General features: G+C 18.0%; 5 protein-coding genes across 7 annotated transcripts in view; 2 read left to right on the top strand and 3 right to left on the bottom strand.

The window, feature by feature from the left end:
- Positions 1–323: 323 nt before the first annotated feature.
- On the bottom strand, positions 324–1,830 carry PGSY75_1135000 (hypothetical protein; the record flags this gene model as incomplete). Of its 3 annotated transcripts, XM_018786468.1 has the most annotated exons (7): positions 324–389; positions 474–521; positions 689–837; positions 968–1,135; positions 1,243–1,324; positions 1,424–1,549; positions 1,768–1,830. In XM_018786468.1, 7 exons carry the CDS (start codon positions 1,828–1,830, stop codon positions 324–326), a joined length of 702 nt encoding a protein of 233 aa, XP_018641263.1. The 3 variants fall into 3 exon arrangements, with proteins under 3 accessions (XP_018641263.1, XP_018641265.1, XP_018641264.1); XM_018786469.1 differs by lacking the exons at positions 1,243–1,324; positions 1,424–1,549; positions 1,768–1,830 and having other exon boundaries at positions 968–1,106; XM_018786470.1 differs by lacking the exons at positions 324–389; positions 1,243–1,324; positions 1,424–1,549; positions 1,768–1,830 and having other exon boundaries at positions 465–521; positions 968–1,106.
- Positions 1,831–2,459: 629 nt separating this feature from the next.
- On the bottom strand, positions 2,460–4,499 carry PGSY75_1134900 (hypothetical protein; the record flags this gene model as incomplete). Its single annotated transcript, XM_018786467.1, has 1 exon — positions 2,460–4,499. One exon carries the CDS (start codon positions 4,497–4,499, stop codon positions 2,460–2,462), a length of 2,040 nt encoding a protein of 679 aa, XP_018641262.1.
- Positions 4,500–5,228: 729 nt separating this feature from the next.
- Positions 5,229–6,841, bottom strand: PGSY75_1134800 (putative coatomer delta subunit; the record flags this gene model as incomplete). Its single annotated transcript, XM_018786466.1, has 2 exons — positions 5,229–5,318; positions 5,468–6,841. The coding sequence occupies 2 exons, from the start codon at positions 6,839–6,841 to the stop codon at positions 5,229–5,231; spliced, it is 1,464 nt and encodes a 487-aa protein (XP_018641261.1).
- A 3,049-nt stretch (positions 6,842–9,890) lies between these two features.
- On the top strand, positions 9,891–14,582 carry PGSY75_1134700 (putative DNA-directed RNA polymerase I subunit RPA2; the record flags this gene model as incomplete). Its single annotated transcript, XM_018786465.1, has 2 exons — positions 9,891–11,379; positions 11,545–14,582. The coding sequence occupies 2 exons, from the start codon at positions 9,891–9,893 to the stop codon at positions 14,580–14,582; spliced, it is 4,527 nt and encodes a 1,508-aa protein (XP_018641260.1).
- Positions 14,583–17,960: 3,378 nt separating this feature from the next.
- Positions 17,961–19,074, top strand: part of PGSY75_1134600 (putative zinc finger protein) — a gene marked incomplete at both ends in the record, with an annotated part of 5,115 nt that continues 4,001 nt past the window's right edge. The window contains one exon of the mRNA XM_018786464.1: positions 17,961–19,074. This exon is cut by the window's right edge and continues 4,001 nt beyond it. Within this exon, the coding sequence (XP_018641259.1) occupies positions 17,961–19,074 (1,114 nt within the window).

The raw sequence follows: 19,074 nt of genomic DNA, 5'->3' as shown, positions 1-19,074 counted from the left end.
ATGTATCCTTTGAACTTTTATATAAATCAACTTATACATTTTTAAAATTAAAACAAATTTTTTTTATAAAAGGTTTATATTACAATATGTAATATGCATACATGAGTTATTATATGAATTGATTATGATTTGTTCTTATAAAGGAACTATGTAAAGCTGAATATATATTAACAAGAAAATAAATAAATAAATAAATAAATAAATAAATAAATAAATAAATAAATAAATAAACAAAATAATATTTAGAATAAACTAAAAATCCTACCACAATCATTCAAATAAATAAACATATATATATATATATATATATTTATTTATTTATTTCACTTTTTTTTAATCTTGTCTGCTTGCATTAACATCTTTGTGGTATTTTTCCAATAATACAAAATCTAGAAAATAAAAATAAAACAAAACATAAATATATTATATATGCATTTATGTACTCTTTAAAACTTATAATTTATTTATTTTACTTGAAACAAAATGGTACAGTTTAAGAAGGAGACAAGACCACAATTAATCTAGAAAATAATAATATATACATATATATGTCGAATCTATAATTAAGTATGTTAACAGGAACTCATTCATATTTTCTTATTTGAAATATATATACATATATATTAATATATGAATCACATTATATACTATGTATTTTTATGTATTTATATGTTTATTTTATTTTTACTAGGTATATTTTATTTTTTATATTAAAAAGAATAATAAATATTCTTGCTAAGTTTCCGCTCAAGATAAATGTATATGTTAGCAAAGACAAATTCCCTGTATTTTTATTTTTATGATTTAAATAAATCTGAGGCAATTTTGAAAAGCAACCTATAAATGGGCAAAACATAAAATAAATAAATAAATGAATAATATTACGAGATGCACCGATATAATGTTATTCCAAAAAAATATAAATATAAATATATATATATATTTTTTTTGTTTTTCCTTTTATTACTTAAGGGAGCTGAAGATATACCCAAGAGGGGAACTAACTTTTTTGGTAATAGATAGAGTGTAAATAAAATAAAAATTATATAAAAACACACTTTTAATATTTGAACAGATTTGGAATAGATGTTGTTATATTTCCACATAAAAAAAACTAATATAAGATTTTGCAAATCTAATAAAATTACAAAGTATAAACGTTACAAATATATATATATATATATATATGTATACACTTTAGAATTTATAATTTTTATATATATATCAACACATTTTTATTACTTATTAAAATAACATCAACATATAATATAAAGTTTATCCTTTCATATATAGAAAAGACTATCAATGACGTAGCTACAAAAATCTAAGAAAAAAAAAAAAAAAAATTTTAATAATAATATGCCTTTAACCATTCTCCTTTAAAATTATTTATATAAATATATATATTATTTTTTATGATTACTTCTAAATATATTGACATAAAAGACAAACCCACTGCACTTTTCTTAGTTATTATTTTTTTCAGTTGAGGAAGTTTTATGAAACAAGCTCCAGCAATTATAGAATATACAAAAAAGTAATTTAATACCTTAATACGATATAAAAGAAAAAAAATAAATAAAATGTATCAAAATATAGAAAAAAGATGAAACATTCCAAAATTATAATATTAAATAAATAAATAAATATATATATATATATATATATATATATATATATATATATATATTTTATATTCATACATATGAATAACTATATTCTTTAATATGAAAGTTCTTTATATCTTTTTTTTTTCTTTTAACTAACGGAAATTAAATTTTGTTTATGAAAAAAGTCTTCCGAGAATACATTAAAATTGGCCCCTTTCATTTTCAACTTAACACAATTATTTGAATTTGACAAAAAAAAAAGAAAAAAAAAAAAAATTTTTTTAATATAAAAGTAGACTGATATAATATATATATATTTATTTATATATCAAATATATGCAAAACTCTAATAAGATAATTTTTTGTAGTCTTTTGTAATTTATTATATATATATATATATATATATATATATGGATTTATTTTTCTTTTATTTTTATTTTATTAATATTTCTTTAACATATATGATATAATCATTATTTCAAAATTATCATTTGTTATATTGTTATACTTGTATAATTCACATATTTCTTTAAAAAAAAAATGAGACTAACTTTAATTTGTATATGAAATGAATATATAAATGTATTAAATATAAACGCAATGAATTAATATTTAAATGCATTATATATAAACAAATTAATTACAATTATAAAATGAAGTGAAAGTTGTTTATGAAATATGTAATAATTAAAAATGGAGTTAATATTATACATATATATATATATATATATATATATTCTTTGTAATTCCAAATAAGTATTTATTTTTATATCATTTCTTATATATGTGTAATAATCTAATTTTTTTTAATATTAAATAAAATAATAAAAAAAAAAAAAAGTGTTAATATTAATTTTTCTTTTTTTTTAATTTAACTTTGGTTTTCTTATCTAACGTTCTAGTATATACCAAGATGTAATTTAAATGAAATATGTTGTATTTAATTATAGAAGACTTATCTGAAGAAATTAAAAATATTTTTATTTTATACACATTTGGAATATTACAGTTATTTGTAATAAACTGGAATATGTGATCTCCTTTACATTTTAGCTTTAGTATAATTAATTGATAATATCCATTTAAATTTAATGTAGCTGTTTCTAAAAGATTTATATCCGTTTGAAATTCGTTAATTTTATTTTTATACTTGATAATTTTTTTCTTATCAATAATTATATCTATTAAATATTGAATATTACTATTATGATCAGATGATAATTGAAAAATATATTTCAATAAATTTATATCAATTATATTTTTAAAAAGTTCAAATTTTAGTTTTTCTTTCTGGTCTTCTATATTATCCGTCATAATTTTAATATTACTATCATTACAATAATCATTTTGGTGAACATCATTTTTTTCATCTTCCTTATTAGCAATAACATTATTATTTTTGTTATCTTCATTATCCTTATTTGTATAATTCATTTTTTTTTTATCCTTATTTGTATTATTTTTTTCTATTACAAATAAAATGTTATTTTCTAAAATAAGTTCATCACATTTGTAATTATCATTATTCATAATATTTGTTTGAATATTATTTATTTTTTCAGTAATCATATTTTTGTATGTATGGATAAACAATTCTTTATATAATATTTGTTCTTTTTTATTATTTGAAAATTGATTATTATAAAAATAACCTTTGAATAGCAAATTTTCATAACATATATGATTAAAAATATTGTGAATATTTTCTTCCTCATTATTATATAGAATTTTTTTAATTTTATTTATCTTTTTTTTTTTACTTATATTTAATTTAAATGTTTTATAAATATCTCTTTCAATTTTGTTTATCAAATTATAACAAGTGGTCTTTCTTTGTTTTTCCTCCTCTACTAAATTACTTTTTTTATTTTTTTTGTCCTTTAAATCGATATTTCGTTCATTTATCATTTCTTCGAGCGTTTTATAAATTTGGAAAAGTATTTCATTTTTTGAATTATTATTAATATTTTGTGTATCAACATTATGTGTTATCTGTTGTTCCTTATGTAAGCTTTTTTGCTTATCAACCACATTTGTGTTATCCACAGTATTTTTTTTATTTACCATAATTTGTGTATTCGTTTTATTTTCTCTTTCTACAGCTGTTTTGAATAAAAAATCATACAATTTATAGGGATTAAAAATATGATTTAATTTATAAAAATTTTTGTTATTTTGACTTGTGGACTGTATATAAAATATATATCCATATCCATTCATTGAATTATTTATAAAATATCCTACATATATTAAAGGATAAAATAAATAAAGAGAAAATCCGTTGAACATATTTCTATCGAATTCACCTATATAAATATTAATATCTTTCAAAGGAACATATAGTAATTTTTGGAAATTATCTAAAGATGACTTTGTATCCTTTTTATTATTATCTTCTCCTTTTAATAATATTTCATGTATATTCATAAAATAAAATAAATTGTGTATATTTTTATATTTAACCCATATACCTTTTCTATAATTATTATTTTCAAATTTTCCTACAAAAAATTCATTTTTTTTAATATATTTTCCTTCACCATCAAATATAATATTAAAATTTTCTTCCTTTTGTTGATTAAAAGATATGTTTTTATTCATTTCAATATTATGTTCTTTATCATTCGATGTATAAATTTGTTTGTATGAATTTTTTTTTTCTTCATTATTTGTATCTTTTGAATAATTACAGTCATTATCATTATCATTATTATTATTATTATTGTTGTCATTACTACTATTATTTATGTGCGTTTTCTTTTTCTTAATTTCATTCTTTACTTTTCCATCCTCAACATTTTCATTTTTTATATGATCGGGTAAGATATATTCACCGACATATAAATTACAGTCTCTATAAAAAAGCCCATGCAATTTTTCGCCGTTCATTAATTTGGACAATTTAAAGAATAAAAAAGGAATTGTAGATATGGAACTTAAATATTACATATATATATATATAATATGAAGAGAATAAATATAATAGAAAGTATTGAATAGGTTAAGCAAATAGAATTATATATATAATCGTCTTAAATATTAACTATATAATATTAATTTTATTATTTTTATACTATAAATGTATGACTAACGACATAAATAAAAATAATATTTTATTTAAATTTAAAAAAATTTTAAGAAGCATATTAAAAGGAGAAAAAAATTATTATTTTTTTTTTTTTTTGACACTATGAATTAAACTGTTCGATAAGAAGAAAAAAAAAAAAAAAAAAAAATAGGGATAGTTATAATAAATTAAAAATCAACTATTAAAAAAGGAGTATGAATATATATATATATATATATATATAAAGAGAATTCATACAAGACTGTATAAACGAATGCATATACGTTTTAATATATATGACTCTTAAGTTTGCACACATTTATATTTTTAAAAAAATTAAAAACAATATATATTATGGCACAAAAAAAAAAAAAAATACATACATACATATATATATTAAATAGTGTTATACAAATAAAAAAATATATATATTCCTTCATAAATCTTTATATGGTTCATATGAAAATTTTCTAATTAAGTATATATATATATATATATATATATATATATGTATATATTTTTATATATTTTTCTGTTATTTCGAATGTGTATCATTTGTTGATGGTAAATAAATATGTGATATTCTTTTTTATTTCATATTCAATGTCTTTCTTCGTATCTTCGTCGTACACTTTCAAAACCTATAAAAAGTAAAATGTAAAATATATAATATATGTGTATATATTAAAATATAACAAAAAAGAAAAGGACATTCCAAATATATATATATATATATATATATGTATGTATTTGTGTTTTTATTTTTTATTTTTTTGTTTATAATTATTACGTTTAATTTGTGTGCCAACATGTTCGATTTAGCTTCCACAGAAAATGGGAAGACGCTTTCTGGATTTGCTTGAATAGATATTTCAATTTGACAAGATTGATTATTTTTGAGTTCATCTACTTTCCAAGCTAATAAGACACCATCATGTTCTATAATTCCTTTATCATTACTAATGATTTGTGGTTTATGTGCTGATGGGCACATTAAATTAACATGAAGATCATAAATGATTTCATCATTATTATTTCTTTTATTTTCAATTTCTAAACTTAATAATGTACTTTCATTATCTTCACATGGCCAACAACTAATATTAAGAGGTATATATGAATCATTGATATGATTAATTTTCCATTTTAATAATGGATAAATAGTATTAATTCTGAAATTTTTACTTTTATCTTTTAATTCTAATATATTAGAATTATATTTATTTTTATCTAATATGGGATGTATTTTAGCTTTTTCTGAATATTCATTATCTAATTCGACTATAACTTTTGAATAATTATGATTATTAATTTGTAGATTGAATGTACCTTGTATATCTAAATCACATAAAGTACCTTCAGAACTTAGTGTACATATAATATTTTCTGTTATTACAATATTAATTGGTTTATCAAAAATAGAATTAACATTAATATGGGGTTTTGTGTCTATTTTATTTTCAACTACATTTAGAATACGTATATTTTCTTTTTTATTAGATGTTAATTGCATACCTTTATAGGCATTAAAACTTTCATCTATTATGTCATGTTCTTCAGTTTTATACATATCCATATTATTTGTATATTCTAAATTATTAATTAAATCATTTGTTAAGAAACTATTAGTACTAACTTTACTTTGTTTTTGTCTATTCTTTTCTAATTTAGAGGCAATAAATTTTCTTCTTTCTTTTTCCTCCTTTTCTTTATTTTCTCTTATAATTGTTTGTAACTTCTCCTCATGAGATTCCATTTCAATATAAGTTTTTATTTGATTACTATTAACAATTTCTCTCACGCCATTTTTTATTAATTCATCAATATAAAATATTATAGTAAAACATTTTTTTAATATAGTACTTTCATTTATATTCCCTTGACATATATCTTGAATTATTTGACTTAAAACTTTAATTATTTCTAAATCTTCTATAATATTTGAATTAATATTAGTAATTAAAAATATATATATGTTATCTAAAGGTTGGTAAACATATCTCACCTTATCCGTTTCTATATATGTATGATCACTTCGTTCTCTTTCAATTAAATTATGAAATGGTATGGTTAATGAATCTAAATCACACTTACTAATATTACGAAATTGTCGTGAAACCAATATTTTACTTTTAGTACTAATTACTGCGCTTAAAACTGTCATTTTTTTTTTTTTTTTTTTTTTCTTTTGCTATCAAATATTTCAAAATGGAAGGGGAATATAAATAAAACGATATGTAAAAGTTTAAATAAATAAATATATATATATATATATATATATATATATAATATTTATTTATAATAAAAAGAATATATTTTATATATTAAAATAAAGGCAAAAAAAAAAAAAAGAAAAAAGAAACAAACAAACAATTTATTATATCAAAAATAGGCAGAAAAATATAAATAATAAAAATATATATATTATTATATATATAATTATATATGTATATTTTTATTTATATTCCTTTTATAAATTATAATACAATTTATTAAAAAAACAAAAATATCATATATAATTATTTTTATAAATACATGTATATATTATATATATATATATATATATATAATGTAATAAATATATTTTTTATAAATAAAAAAAAAAAAAAAAAAAAAAATTTAAAAAGTAAAATTAATTTATGTGTATTATATATATTTTAAAAGAAATAAAAATTTATAAAAAATATTATATTTTACGTATTTATAAAAAAAATATAAGAAAAAAATATATATATATATATATATATTTACTTATATATATATATAATAATATATATTTACAACAGGTATTTATTCATATATATTATATATATAATATATTTATATTTAATATATAATACAGGACCTGAAATATATAACTTTTTTTTTTTTTTTTAACATTATTATATACATATTGAAGAATTTATCGAAAATACATGGAAAAAAGTATAAAATAAATAATAATGATTAAATACTATAGTTTAAAATAGTATATAAATTAATAATTATTAATTTTATAAAAAAATATATTTTATATTATTATATAGATTATATTAAAATAACTATTATTATTGTATGTATTTTTTTTTTTTTTTTTTTTTATTTTTATTATTTCCTTGTAGTTCAAATATTATCATATATATCATTGAAGAATATTGCATTAATGTTTTAGGGTTATATATATATATATATTTGAAAATATTTTAATCATTTTTTTTAATCATTCATTTTGAAAAATTAGAATTGACACATAATAAGAATAATTAATCCAAGACAATAATAATATATATGTATGTATACATAATACTACTAAGTGCATTATATATATATATATATATATATATATATATATATATATATAGAACAATAAATATCTGTAATTGTTATAAGAACAAGTCGTCTTCATAATCTTATTAATATTTATACAATAGGAAATGTAAATACTATAAATTATATATCAATGTAATATATATTAACCTTGATTATTATGAAATAAAAAACTCATGCCTATATCATAAAACAGTAACATTTTTATAAGACCATCATTTAGATAATACCAGAGCCATTAAAGAGATATATTTATTTATATTTATATTTTACTATATTATCTTTACATATACTTTTTACCAGAAGGAAGACAATTATATTATTAAATAAATAGATAAATATATATATATATATATATATTATATGTGTAGGGTATTTTTTTCATGAAGTCAAAAATATATATTTACTTTTTATAACCTTATATTTATAAAGTCTTATTATATATAATAATATACCCAAATCTACTTCTATTTACATCCAAAAATTACAATTTCATAAAACACAACTTTTAACTCTTAAAGTCTTATGAAAGAATGTAATAATATATGTTTTAACAAAATAAAAAGGTTCTAAAATTATAAATATAATATATATATATATATATATATATATATAGCGTAAACTATTATATCCCAAGTATGTTTATATTTGAAAATAAAAAACATTTCTTTTAACATTATACCATTTTTATACATAAATAATACTATATTAATTCATTATATGTAATAGGTTTTTTATTTTTTAATATATTATAAAAATAATATATTTATATAATAAAAATTTATTTATTTATTTATTTATTTTAATTTTTTTTTTAACTTTATAATGAAATTATAACTTTTAAACAATCAACAATAATTATAAATATATAGAATATGTTGTTATTATTGTAAAGCTTATTAACGTTCAGATATTAACAGGAATAATAATTCGGTAAATTCCAAAAGGAACAAAAAAATATATATTATATATAATATATTTATGCATATTTTTTATTCCTATATTTTTTTTTTTAGCCGCTAATTTTTTTCTTTCTTTCTTCACATATATATTATATATACATATTATTATATATATTTCTTGGATGTATTTATATTGACATATGTGTTAAAATTATGATATAAACATATTTTTTTTGTTTCTTTTTCTCTTTAAAATTAATTTGTTACATTACATATATAAGTATAAGATTATGTACATATAATTTTACCTATATATTATGTTTTAATTTTTTTTTTTTCCAAATTGTATAAATATATATAAATATAACATCATATATAAATTATAATATATAATATTTATTTTTTTTTATTTTAAGTTGTATATAAAATACTCTATTAAAAAAAAAAAAAAAAAAAACAGAAGAGGTATTTATTATAAATTTTTTTTTTTTTTTTTTTTATTTTTTATAAAACAAATATGTTGTTGTTTTTTCTTTTTGATTAAATATATATAAAAAAGGTATATTTTTAATAAATACATTTTTCATATATTTTTTTATGGAATGAAAAAACTGAAAATAAAGTTTTTTTTTTTTTTTTTATTTTCATTATATTTAATTATATATATATGTATAATACATAATATATAATTATATGTTATATTTTATATTTATATAGTATCAATAAAATATATATTTTTGCCTAACATATTGATGTAAAAAAAAAAATAAAATAATAATAATCCAATATTTTTAGCCTTAAGAATTTATTTATCTTTTTGCTTTTTTTTTTTTTTATTATTATTGTTATATATATTTAAAAAAAAAAAAAAAAAAAAGGATAAACATGACAACATTAAGAAATATCATTTATTATATAAGTTGTATATAGCATCTTTTAGAATTGAATAAATTTTATAATAATATTATAAAAATTTTGATTTAGGTTTAATATGATTTTATAAAAATGGCAGAGGAGATAAATAGAAATGTTAAGAGAGGGTCCGAATTGATTAATTATAATAAAGTAGATAAAAGTTGTTTAAAAAATATCAACCTACAAATTACGGATGGAGAAATAAAGTTACATTTAAAAATTATTGAAGCTTTATATCCTAATATGAAATTAAAAGTTGATAAATTAATAAATGGAAGTTATAATATTTTTACCAAATTCTTAGTACAATCACATATAGATGATTTTAACTCCTTTATAAATGTTTATATAAAAAATATTGCTGAGAATATACCAATAATGGAATTTTCACCTCAGCAAAATAATTATTCTCTTTTAAATATGAATAAGAACAATTCTGAATCAGTAAAATTTTTCGTAAGTGATATACAAATAAAAAATCCAATGATAAAAAATGAAAAAGGGGAGTATAGAGCAGATTATCCTTATTTATGTAAACTATCTGCTAGAACATATGAAGGAGAATTACTTATAAAAATTAATAGACAATATAAAGATGAAATAGCTAGTACAACAATATGTGCTGGACATATTCCAATTATGATTATGTCCAATTTATGTAATTTAAGTAATTTAAATAAAAAAGAATTAGCTCAAAAAGGAGAAGACCAAAGCTTATTAGGTGGTTTTTTTGTAGTATCTGGAAGATTAAAAGTAATAAGATATGTAATTCATCCGAAATATAATACATTATTACTAAATGCTGATAATAAGATACATATAAATTGTTTATTAAATGATAATACAGTCGTAATTAATTTTTTAACACTAACTAGAAATAATTCATATGTTTATGGATTCAGATTCCAAAATGCAGTATGTTCTCTTCCATTTCATTTATTATTAATGATTTTAAGTCCAATAAAAAAGAAAAGTTATATTTTTAATAAAATTAAACTAGGAGTAGAAAATGAAAATGCAATTAAATATATAGAACTTTTTATTAATTCTATATTTCTAAAAAATACATTTAATGAAAAGGAACTTTTTGAAAAATATAATTTAACTTACTTAGGTAGGATTGCTTATTTAAGGAGAGGTATTTTTAAATATAATTTAAATTGCTATGAAAAAAAAGCAAAAGATATTTTAAAATATTGTGTATTACCGCATATAAAAAATAATTCTGAAAAATTTGAAACCATGTGTTTTATGTTTAAAAAATTAATCTATAGTAATTTCAAATTAATTACTCCCATAAATAAAGATTCTTTAGAAAATCATGCTGTAACTACATGTAGTAATTTATTAGCAAATTTGTTGAAAGATCAAGTAATGAATTCTTTATGTCGTTTGTACATTAGATATACAAGATCATTTTTTAAATATTTTGAAACGAAATATAACACATTCAAATTAAGTGTAAAACAAATATATTTGAGATACAAAATGTTTGTATTAGAGGAAATGCAAGAAGACCACTTAAACCAAATATCTTTGTATGAATCTTCTGAAAATATCAATGATTCTAGTTATCAAGGTTAGTTTAAGAGTGAAAATATATTTTTTAAACACGATGCAATAATATATATATATACATACATACATACATATGTATTTCTTATTTATATATTTATTTATATTTATATGTTTATTTATATTTATATGTTTATCCTTTTATTGTCTTATATATTTTTCCCCTTAGATAATAACGATTATAAAAACGAATCCAAAAAAAAACTCAAATCCATTTTCATAAATGAAAAAGAAAAATTGTTCAAGAGCGTCGAGAATTATTTCAAAGAATTATATAATGATAATTATATGTTTTTAGAAAATTGTAAAAGTTTTTCAAATACTTCATCAGCTATTTTATTTTTCTTCAAAACTGGAAATATCTCCTCAGAAAATTTACATTATCAACAAAAAAGTGGTTGGGTAATAGCAGCAGATGAAATTAATAATTTAAGATTAATAACCAATTTTAGAGCTATACACAGAGGAACCTTTTTTCAAGATGTTAAAGTATTAACTCCAAGAAAATTATTAGGAGAATCATGGGGATTTATATGCCCTGTACATACTCCTGACGGTACCCCATGTGGTTTATTAAATCATTTGGCTCAATATTGCCATGTTCATAATTTATCTAGTAATGAAGCACATAAACTCAATATAAAATTGTATCTTAAAAAAATAGGTATAAATGTTAATTTAGATGATACTAGTGGTATACATACAATATATGATGATGAAAACATTCCAATTATTGTTGATTCAATACCCATTACATATATAGGCGAAAAAGATTTTAATAGAACAGTCTATAAATTGAAATATGCAAAAAACAATAATTTGTTTAATTTAAAATCGTATTTTGAAATTAATGCTTATTTAAATGAACCTTTAATTATGAACAGCATAATTATTAATACATTTCCAGGAAGACTAATACGACCTTTATTTAATTTGAAAACTAAAGACATTGAATTTATTTCACCATCTTATCAACCATATATATCTGTAGCTATAAACAATGAAGATGTTAAAAAAAATAATTTAGCTAGAAAACTTTTAAAAAAAAAAGAACAAGTTGTTAATTCGATAAAAATAGATAAAAACCCTTGTAGTATAAAGCAGAAATTTTTATACCATCAAAATAGGGAAAATTTATTATGCAAATTAAAGAAGGAATCAAAAGATGGCTCAAATAAATATTACAAAAATAAAATTGATAGCAAATTATTAAAAGTTTTAGATCAGAAAAAAAATAACGATTCAGATACAAATACGGATAATTATGTTAGTAGTTCTGAATATGATACAGATTCGGATTATGATTATGATTATGATTCTAATTGTGATTCAAAATATAACTCTAATTTTGATTCAAAGTCTGATAATATATCAGGAAGTGATAATAATATGTCAACAACTACATATGTTGATAGTGATGAAAATATTAATATAGATATGTATGAACAAATACCACAAAAATTTGAATATATGGAATTAAAAGAGACATCCTTTTTATCCTTTCTTGCTTCTTTGACTCCTTTTTCAGATCATAATCAAAGTCCTCGTAATATTTATCAGTGCCAAATGTTGAAACAAACTATGGGAATACAAAGTTTAAATAATGTATATACATTCACAAATAAAATATATCGAATGATAACTCCTCAGGTACCATTAGTTGTAACAAGAGATTATGAATTTTATGGAGTGGATAATTTTCCTAGTGGTACGAATGCCGTAGTGGCTATATTAGCTTATACAGGATACGATATGGAAGATGCGTTAATAATAAATAAAGCTAGTGCAGATAGAGGTATATTTAGAACACATATATATAAAACTGAATTTATTGATTTACAAAAAGTTGGAGAATCTAGTAATTTTGTGTTTGGAAATAATATAAGATATTTAAATAATAATAAAAATAATAATAAGAATATGGCTTACGAAAATAAAGGAAAATTTTTAAATAAAGATGGGTTACCTTGTGTACAACAAAAGATAACAGAGGGTAGTCCATTATATTCATATATTAATAAAAGCAATGAATTAACTACTTATGAATCTTTTAGGAACCATGGAGAATATTACGTAGACTTTGTAAGTATAGGAAAAAATAGTTCAAATCAAGTAGCAGTTGTTAAATTAAGATCAACAAGACAACCACAAGTTGGTGATAAATTTGCATCGAGACATGGACAAAAGGGAGTTGTCTCTCGATTATTTCCTCAAGAAGATATGCCATTTGCTGAAAGTGGTATTGTTCCTGATATTATTTTCAATCCTCATGGTATTCCATCTCGTATGACTATAGGTATGCTTATCGAGAGTATTTGTGGAAAAGCTGCATCTTTATATGGAAAAAGAATAGATGCTACTCCATTTAGAAAATATACGCAACAAAAAAGTTTTAACAATCCATGGATTGACAATTGTGGTATCAAAGGTTTCTTGGAAAAAAATGATACATTAAAATCTGACTTGGATCCATGTCAGGAGGAAAAAGATAAAAAAAAAAAAAAAAATAATAATAATAATAAGATAAAAAATAATAAATATAATAACTCTAATGATAGTGATGACAATACTAACAATTGTAATGATAAACGTGATGAAGAAGAAAAAAAAGGTACTATAACTTATGATGAAAAAATTGATTATTTCGCTAAATTATTATTAAACAAAGGATATGATTATTATGGAACTGAATTATTATATAGTGGTATATATGGGGTTCCATTACAGGCACATATATTTATTGGTGTAATTTATTATCAAAGGTTAAGACATATGGCTTATGATAAAGCTCAAGTAAGAAGAACAGGACCAGTGTGTAACTTAACTCACCAACCCTTGAAAGGAAAAAGAAAACATGGTGGTATAAGAGTAGGAGAAATGGAAAGAGACGGTATAATATCACATGGTTGTAGTTTTGTAATTAATGAAAGATTTTTAATGAGTTCTGATGGACATGAATGTTTTGTTTGCCCTAAATGCGGACTTATTTTATCACCAATAATGCAATTTAATACAACTGGAAAAATAATGAAAGGAAGATCTATTGGAGGAAGAAGTAAAATGGCTGTATGCAAATCTTGTGATGTTTCTTGTAAAATTGTTATTATTCCATATGTTATACGATATTTATTAAATGAACTCATTTGTTTAAATGTTACCATAAGGTTGAATATGAAATCAGTGGAAAATGTTTTTGATATGAAATAAATAAAAAATGAAGAATTATATAATTAATATAACACATATATTTGTAAATAAGTGAATATATATATATATATATATATATATATATATATATATATATATATGTTTATTTATTTATTTATTTTTACTTTTTACGTCATTAATTATTTTAATTATTTTAATATTTTTTTTTTTCCAAATATATATTATCATCAAAATTTTATAAGTATATTTTTATATATATTTAAACAAAAAAAAAACAAACATTATGTTAATTTAATTTTTTAAAACTATATATACAAACTTATATATATGTATTTAAAATATATAATATATATATTTCCCATTAATGAAAGGGTTATTCAAACAATAGCTTATGTTTTGTTTTGTTTATCTATCGGTGATAAATATTAAGTATAATGCTTAATATTTAAAAGGTATATAAAAATTATTATATATATATATATATATATATATTTTCCTCTTCTTATTTAAGCATTTGTATAAATTTATGTGTACTTTTCTTTTTCAATTCATAAATAACAAAATGCTATATAATATATATATATATATATATATATATATATATGAATGATTTTTTTTTTTTTTTTCCTAATATATTTATTAAAAAAAAGTAAAAATACATTTATATAATATTCATTAATATTTATAGGTTTCCCTTTATTAATCATTCATTGAATTTTTAGTAAAGTTTCATTTTTAAATTTTTAATGCAATAAAATTTTCATCATCTTAAATATATAATATTTCATATATTATAAAATTATAATTATATTGACAATATATATTATTATATATATGTATATATATTTTTGTGCATAATTATAATATAATGAATTAATACATCTATATTATTATTATTATTATATATATATATATATATATATATGTATTTTTTAATAGAGCTTTATATGCAAACATTTATAGAATGACGTTTTTTTTTTTTGTACATTTATACTTATAAAAAATTCAGCATAAATTAATAATTTATTAAAGTTAATAAAAAAATATATATAATATCATAAAAAAATATGTATATTCTTTTTTTTTTTTTTTCGCGTAAATTATAAATAGGTTCATAATGAAAAAATGTGTACATATTTTTATTTATTTTTATCTACACATGCAAAAAAAAAAAAATATATATATATACATATATATATAATATAACAAAAATATATTTATCTTGACGTAAATTTTAAGTATCATTTTAAAATTTTTATTATATTTTTTTATGAATAATTAATATAAAATAATATTATAACCATAATTTAAGATATGTACATATAATAATTTATATTATATAAATATATATTTATTTACATATTATTTTTTAAATATATATTTCTGATAATTTTATTTTGATAATTAAAAAATTCTTATATTTTTTTTATAATAATTCAAGAAAATTTTAATTATTCTTATGTATTCTTTATTTTCCTCTCTTTTCCTTTTTTTTTTTTCTCAATATTTTTTATATTTTATAAATATTTGATCATATTTGGATGTATTTCCATTTTTTTATTTTTTTTTTTTTTACATAATTTATTATATGGTATTTTTAATAATGATTGTCAATATATTATAAAGGTATGTAAGAAGAAATATATCGAATTAATAATAATAATAATAATAATAATAATAATAAAAAAAAAAAAAAAAAAAAAAAAAATATATATATATATATATATATATATATAAAATAAAATAAATATATATTCCCTAAAAATATATCTACATATATATATATATATAAGTATATGTTCATTTCCAATATTACATATGTTATCATATATATATATATATTTATTTATGAAATATCATAAGAAAAAAATATTTATATGACTAAATATTATTTCTTATTCTTTTATCTTGAATGTATATGTTATATTATACTTTATATTTATTAGTTTGAAAGAAATATATATTTATTTATATAAATATTATAAGCAATAAATATATATATATATATATATATATATATTATAATAAATTAAGATGTATTCTTTTAATATACTGTTGTAGAAGGAAATTTTGTTACATATTAATATATTATTATTAAAATAAATATATATTCGTATATATATATATATTCCTAAAAAAATCAATATCTTTTTTATAATTAGTTATATAATATATTCATTATTGTGTATATAAATAAAATAGTTACGTTATTATTATTTTTATTATTTATTTTGCAAATATAAATGTAATTGATAATATATGAATGATATGTACATATTACATATAATTTTGTATTTATATGTATAAATATATATTTGTTTTTATTATTTTATTAATTACGTATATATTTTAAAATTTCGAATAATTTGTATTTCTATTTGTTGCTTATTTAGAAAAAATATAGACAATAATATAAGCCTTAAAATTTTGCATATATATATATATATGTTACGTATGTTTTTTTCTCGTATTGTCGTGATTATATTTTTATATATTGTGCATATAAAAAAGAGTTATTTAAAAGAACAAAAAAAAAATAATAATTTGAAACTATATCTTTTTTTATTTATTATATATAATTGCATGTATTTTTTTATTATAAAACCAATAATAAAAAAAAAAATAATAAATAAATAAAATAAAAATACAAATTAACATAGAAAATATATAACTATAATAGAACAAATAAGACTGACTTTTGTAAATATTATTACACATATATATTATGTCTAAATTATGTTCAAAATAATTATGTATTTATATATCCTTTTATAATTTCTCTATTGTATACATATATAAATATATTTATATTTTAAGTCATACATTTTGATGTGCATAAAAATTTTTTTTATTTGTAAAAATTAAAAAAAAAGAAAAACAAAAAATAGATTTGTTATATACATAATTTTATTTGTAATAGATTATGTTATATATATATATATATATATTTATGGTTTTAAATATTCCATTTGTTGTTTATCATTAATTATAGAAAACAATAATATTGTGAAACATTTATAATATATATATATATATATATATATTTATATTTTTTAATTTATATGTAACGTATTTTATAAAATTATATTCTTATTATTTTTATATAAAAAGAAACAATTTTGTTATATATATATATGTGTATATATATTTATATATTCATTAATTTTTTTATTATATTTGTTTTTTTTTTTTTTTTTTTTTTTACTTTCTTGTAAACCTTTTCTATATATTTATAAATACTTATATTCCTCCCAACCAATTGTAAGACTATTTCTAAATTAGAAAAATACTTATGCAAAGAATACAAAATATTATATTATTAAATATTCAGTCATCCTGATATTTTGTCATATAATATATAAATTGTTTGATATATATATATATATTTATTTATTTATTTTCTCCAATTCCGTAAGAATGTCTGAATTAAAACCAAATAAAGAAAACGTTTCCAAGAATTTACAACCTAAAGATTTAAATACGGAACAAAAAAATAGAAATAATAACCCATCAACATTAGAAAAAGATAGAAGAAGTTATTCACATGGTGATAATGAAAAATTAATTTGTATGCAGCTAAATATAGAAAAAAATAATTTGCCGAATGATGATAAGAATTTAAGGAAAAAGAAATATTCCTCTAATTGTAATCATGAAAAGAAAAAAAAAAATAAAGAAATCGACAAAACTGAAAAAGGAAACTTGTTCAATAAAAAATTAGAACAAAATGAAAACTCCGATGTATTTAATAAAGTAAAAGAACAACAAACAAAAGAACATATAAATGAATATGTTAATGGATATATGGTTGGACATATCCATAAAAATCCCGATAGACAAACCGAAGATATTAATATTGCTAAATATGCTGATAAAATTAATGAAGATGAAAAAAATGATTTTTTAATTAACAATTTAGAAAAGCAATATACATATGATACATTACCATTTATGACAAATCCAAACATGAAATCGTATCCTTGGGAAGACAATTATAATATGTATAATATTAATGATATACAAAATGGAATATATAATAATTATTTAAAAAATGAAGCTTCTCAGAATTATATATATTGGACATATGATAATAATAGAATGGAAAACACAAATTATGGATATATTAAATACAATGATATAGAAAAAGACCACATAATGTTTAAAAATAACACATTTATAGAAGGAGAAAAAATAAATAATAATCCTATATGTATTAATCAAAATAATATGCTTTATAAGGAACCTTATCCAAAATATATATGGAATAATGAAAATGAATACACATATAAGACACACAGTAGTAATAACAACAACAGAAATAATAACAAGAAGAACAACAATAATAATAATATTAATATTAATAATCGTTTCAATAATAATAATAATTATTATTATAATAATACCCATGATTTTATAGGAAATAGCAATATTATGAAAGGTTTTTTAAAGGAACCAAATGTTCGTAATAATCCAATGTATTTAAATAATAACACCCATAATTATATACCATATAATAATAATATTCATAACA

This window comes from Plasmodium gaboni, chromosome 11, assembly GCF_001602025.1.
Source record: "Plasmodium gaboni strain SY75 chromosome 11, whole genome shotgun sequence".
Taxonomy (NCBI): Eukaryota; Apicomplexa; class Aconoidasida; order Haemosporida; family Plasmodiidae; genus Plasmodium; species Plasmodium gaboni.
The sequence above is the reverse complement of the archived record's forward strand: the minus strand, read 5'-3'. Positions and strand labels throughout refer to the sequence as shown.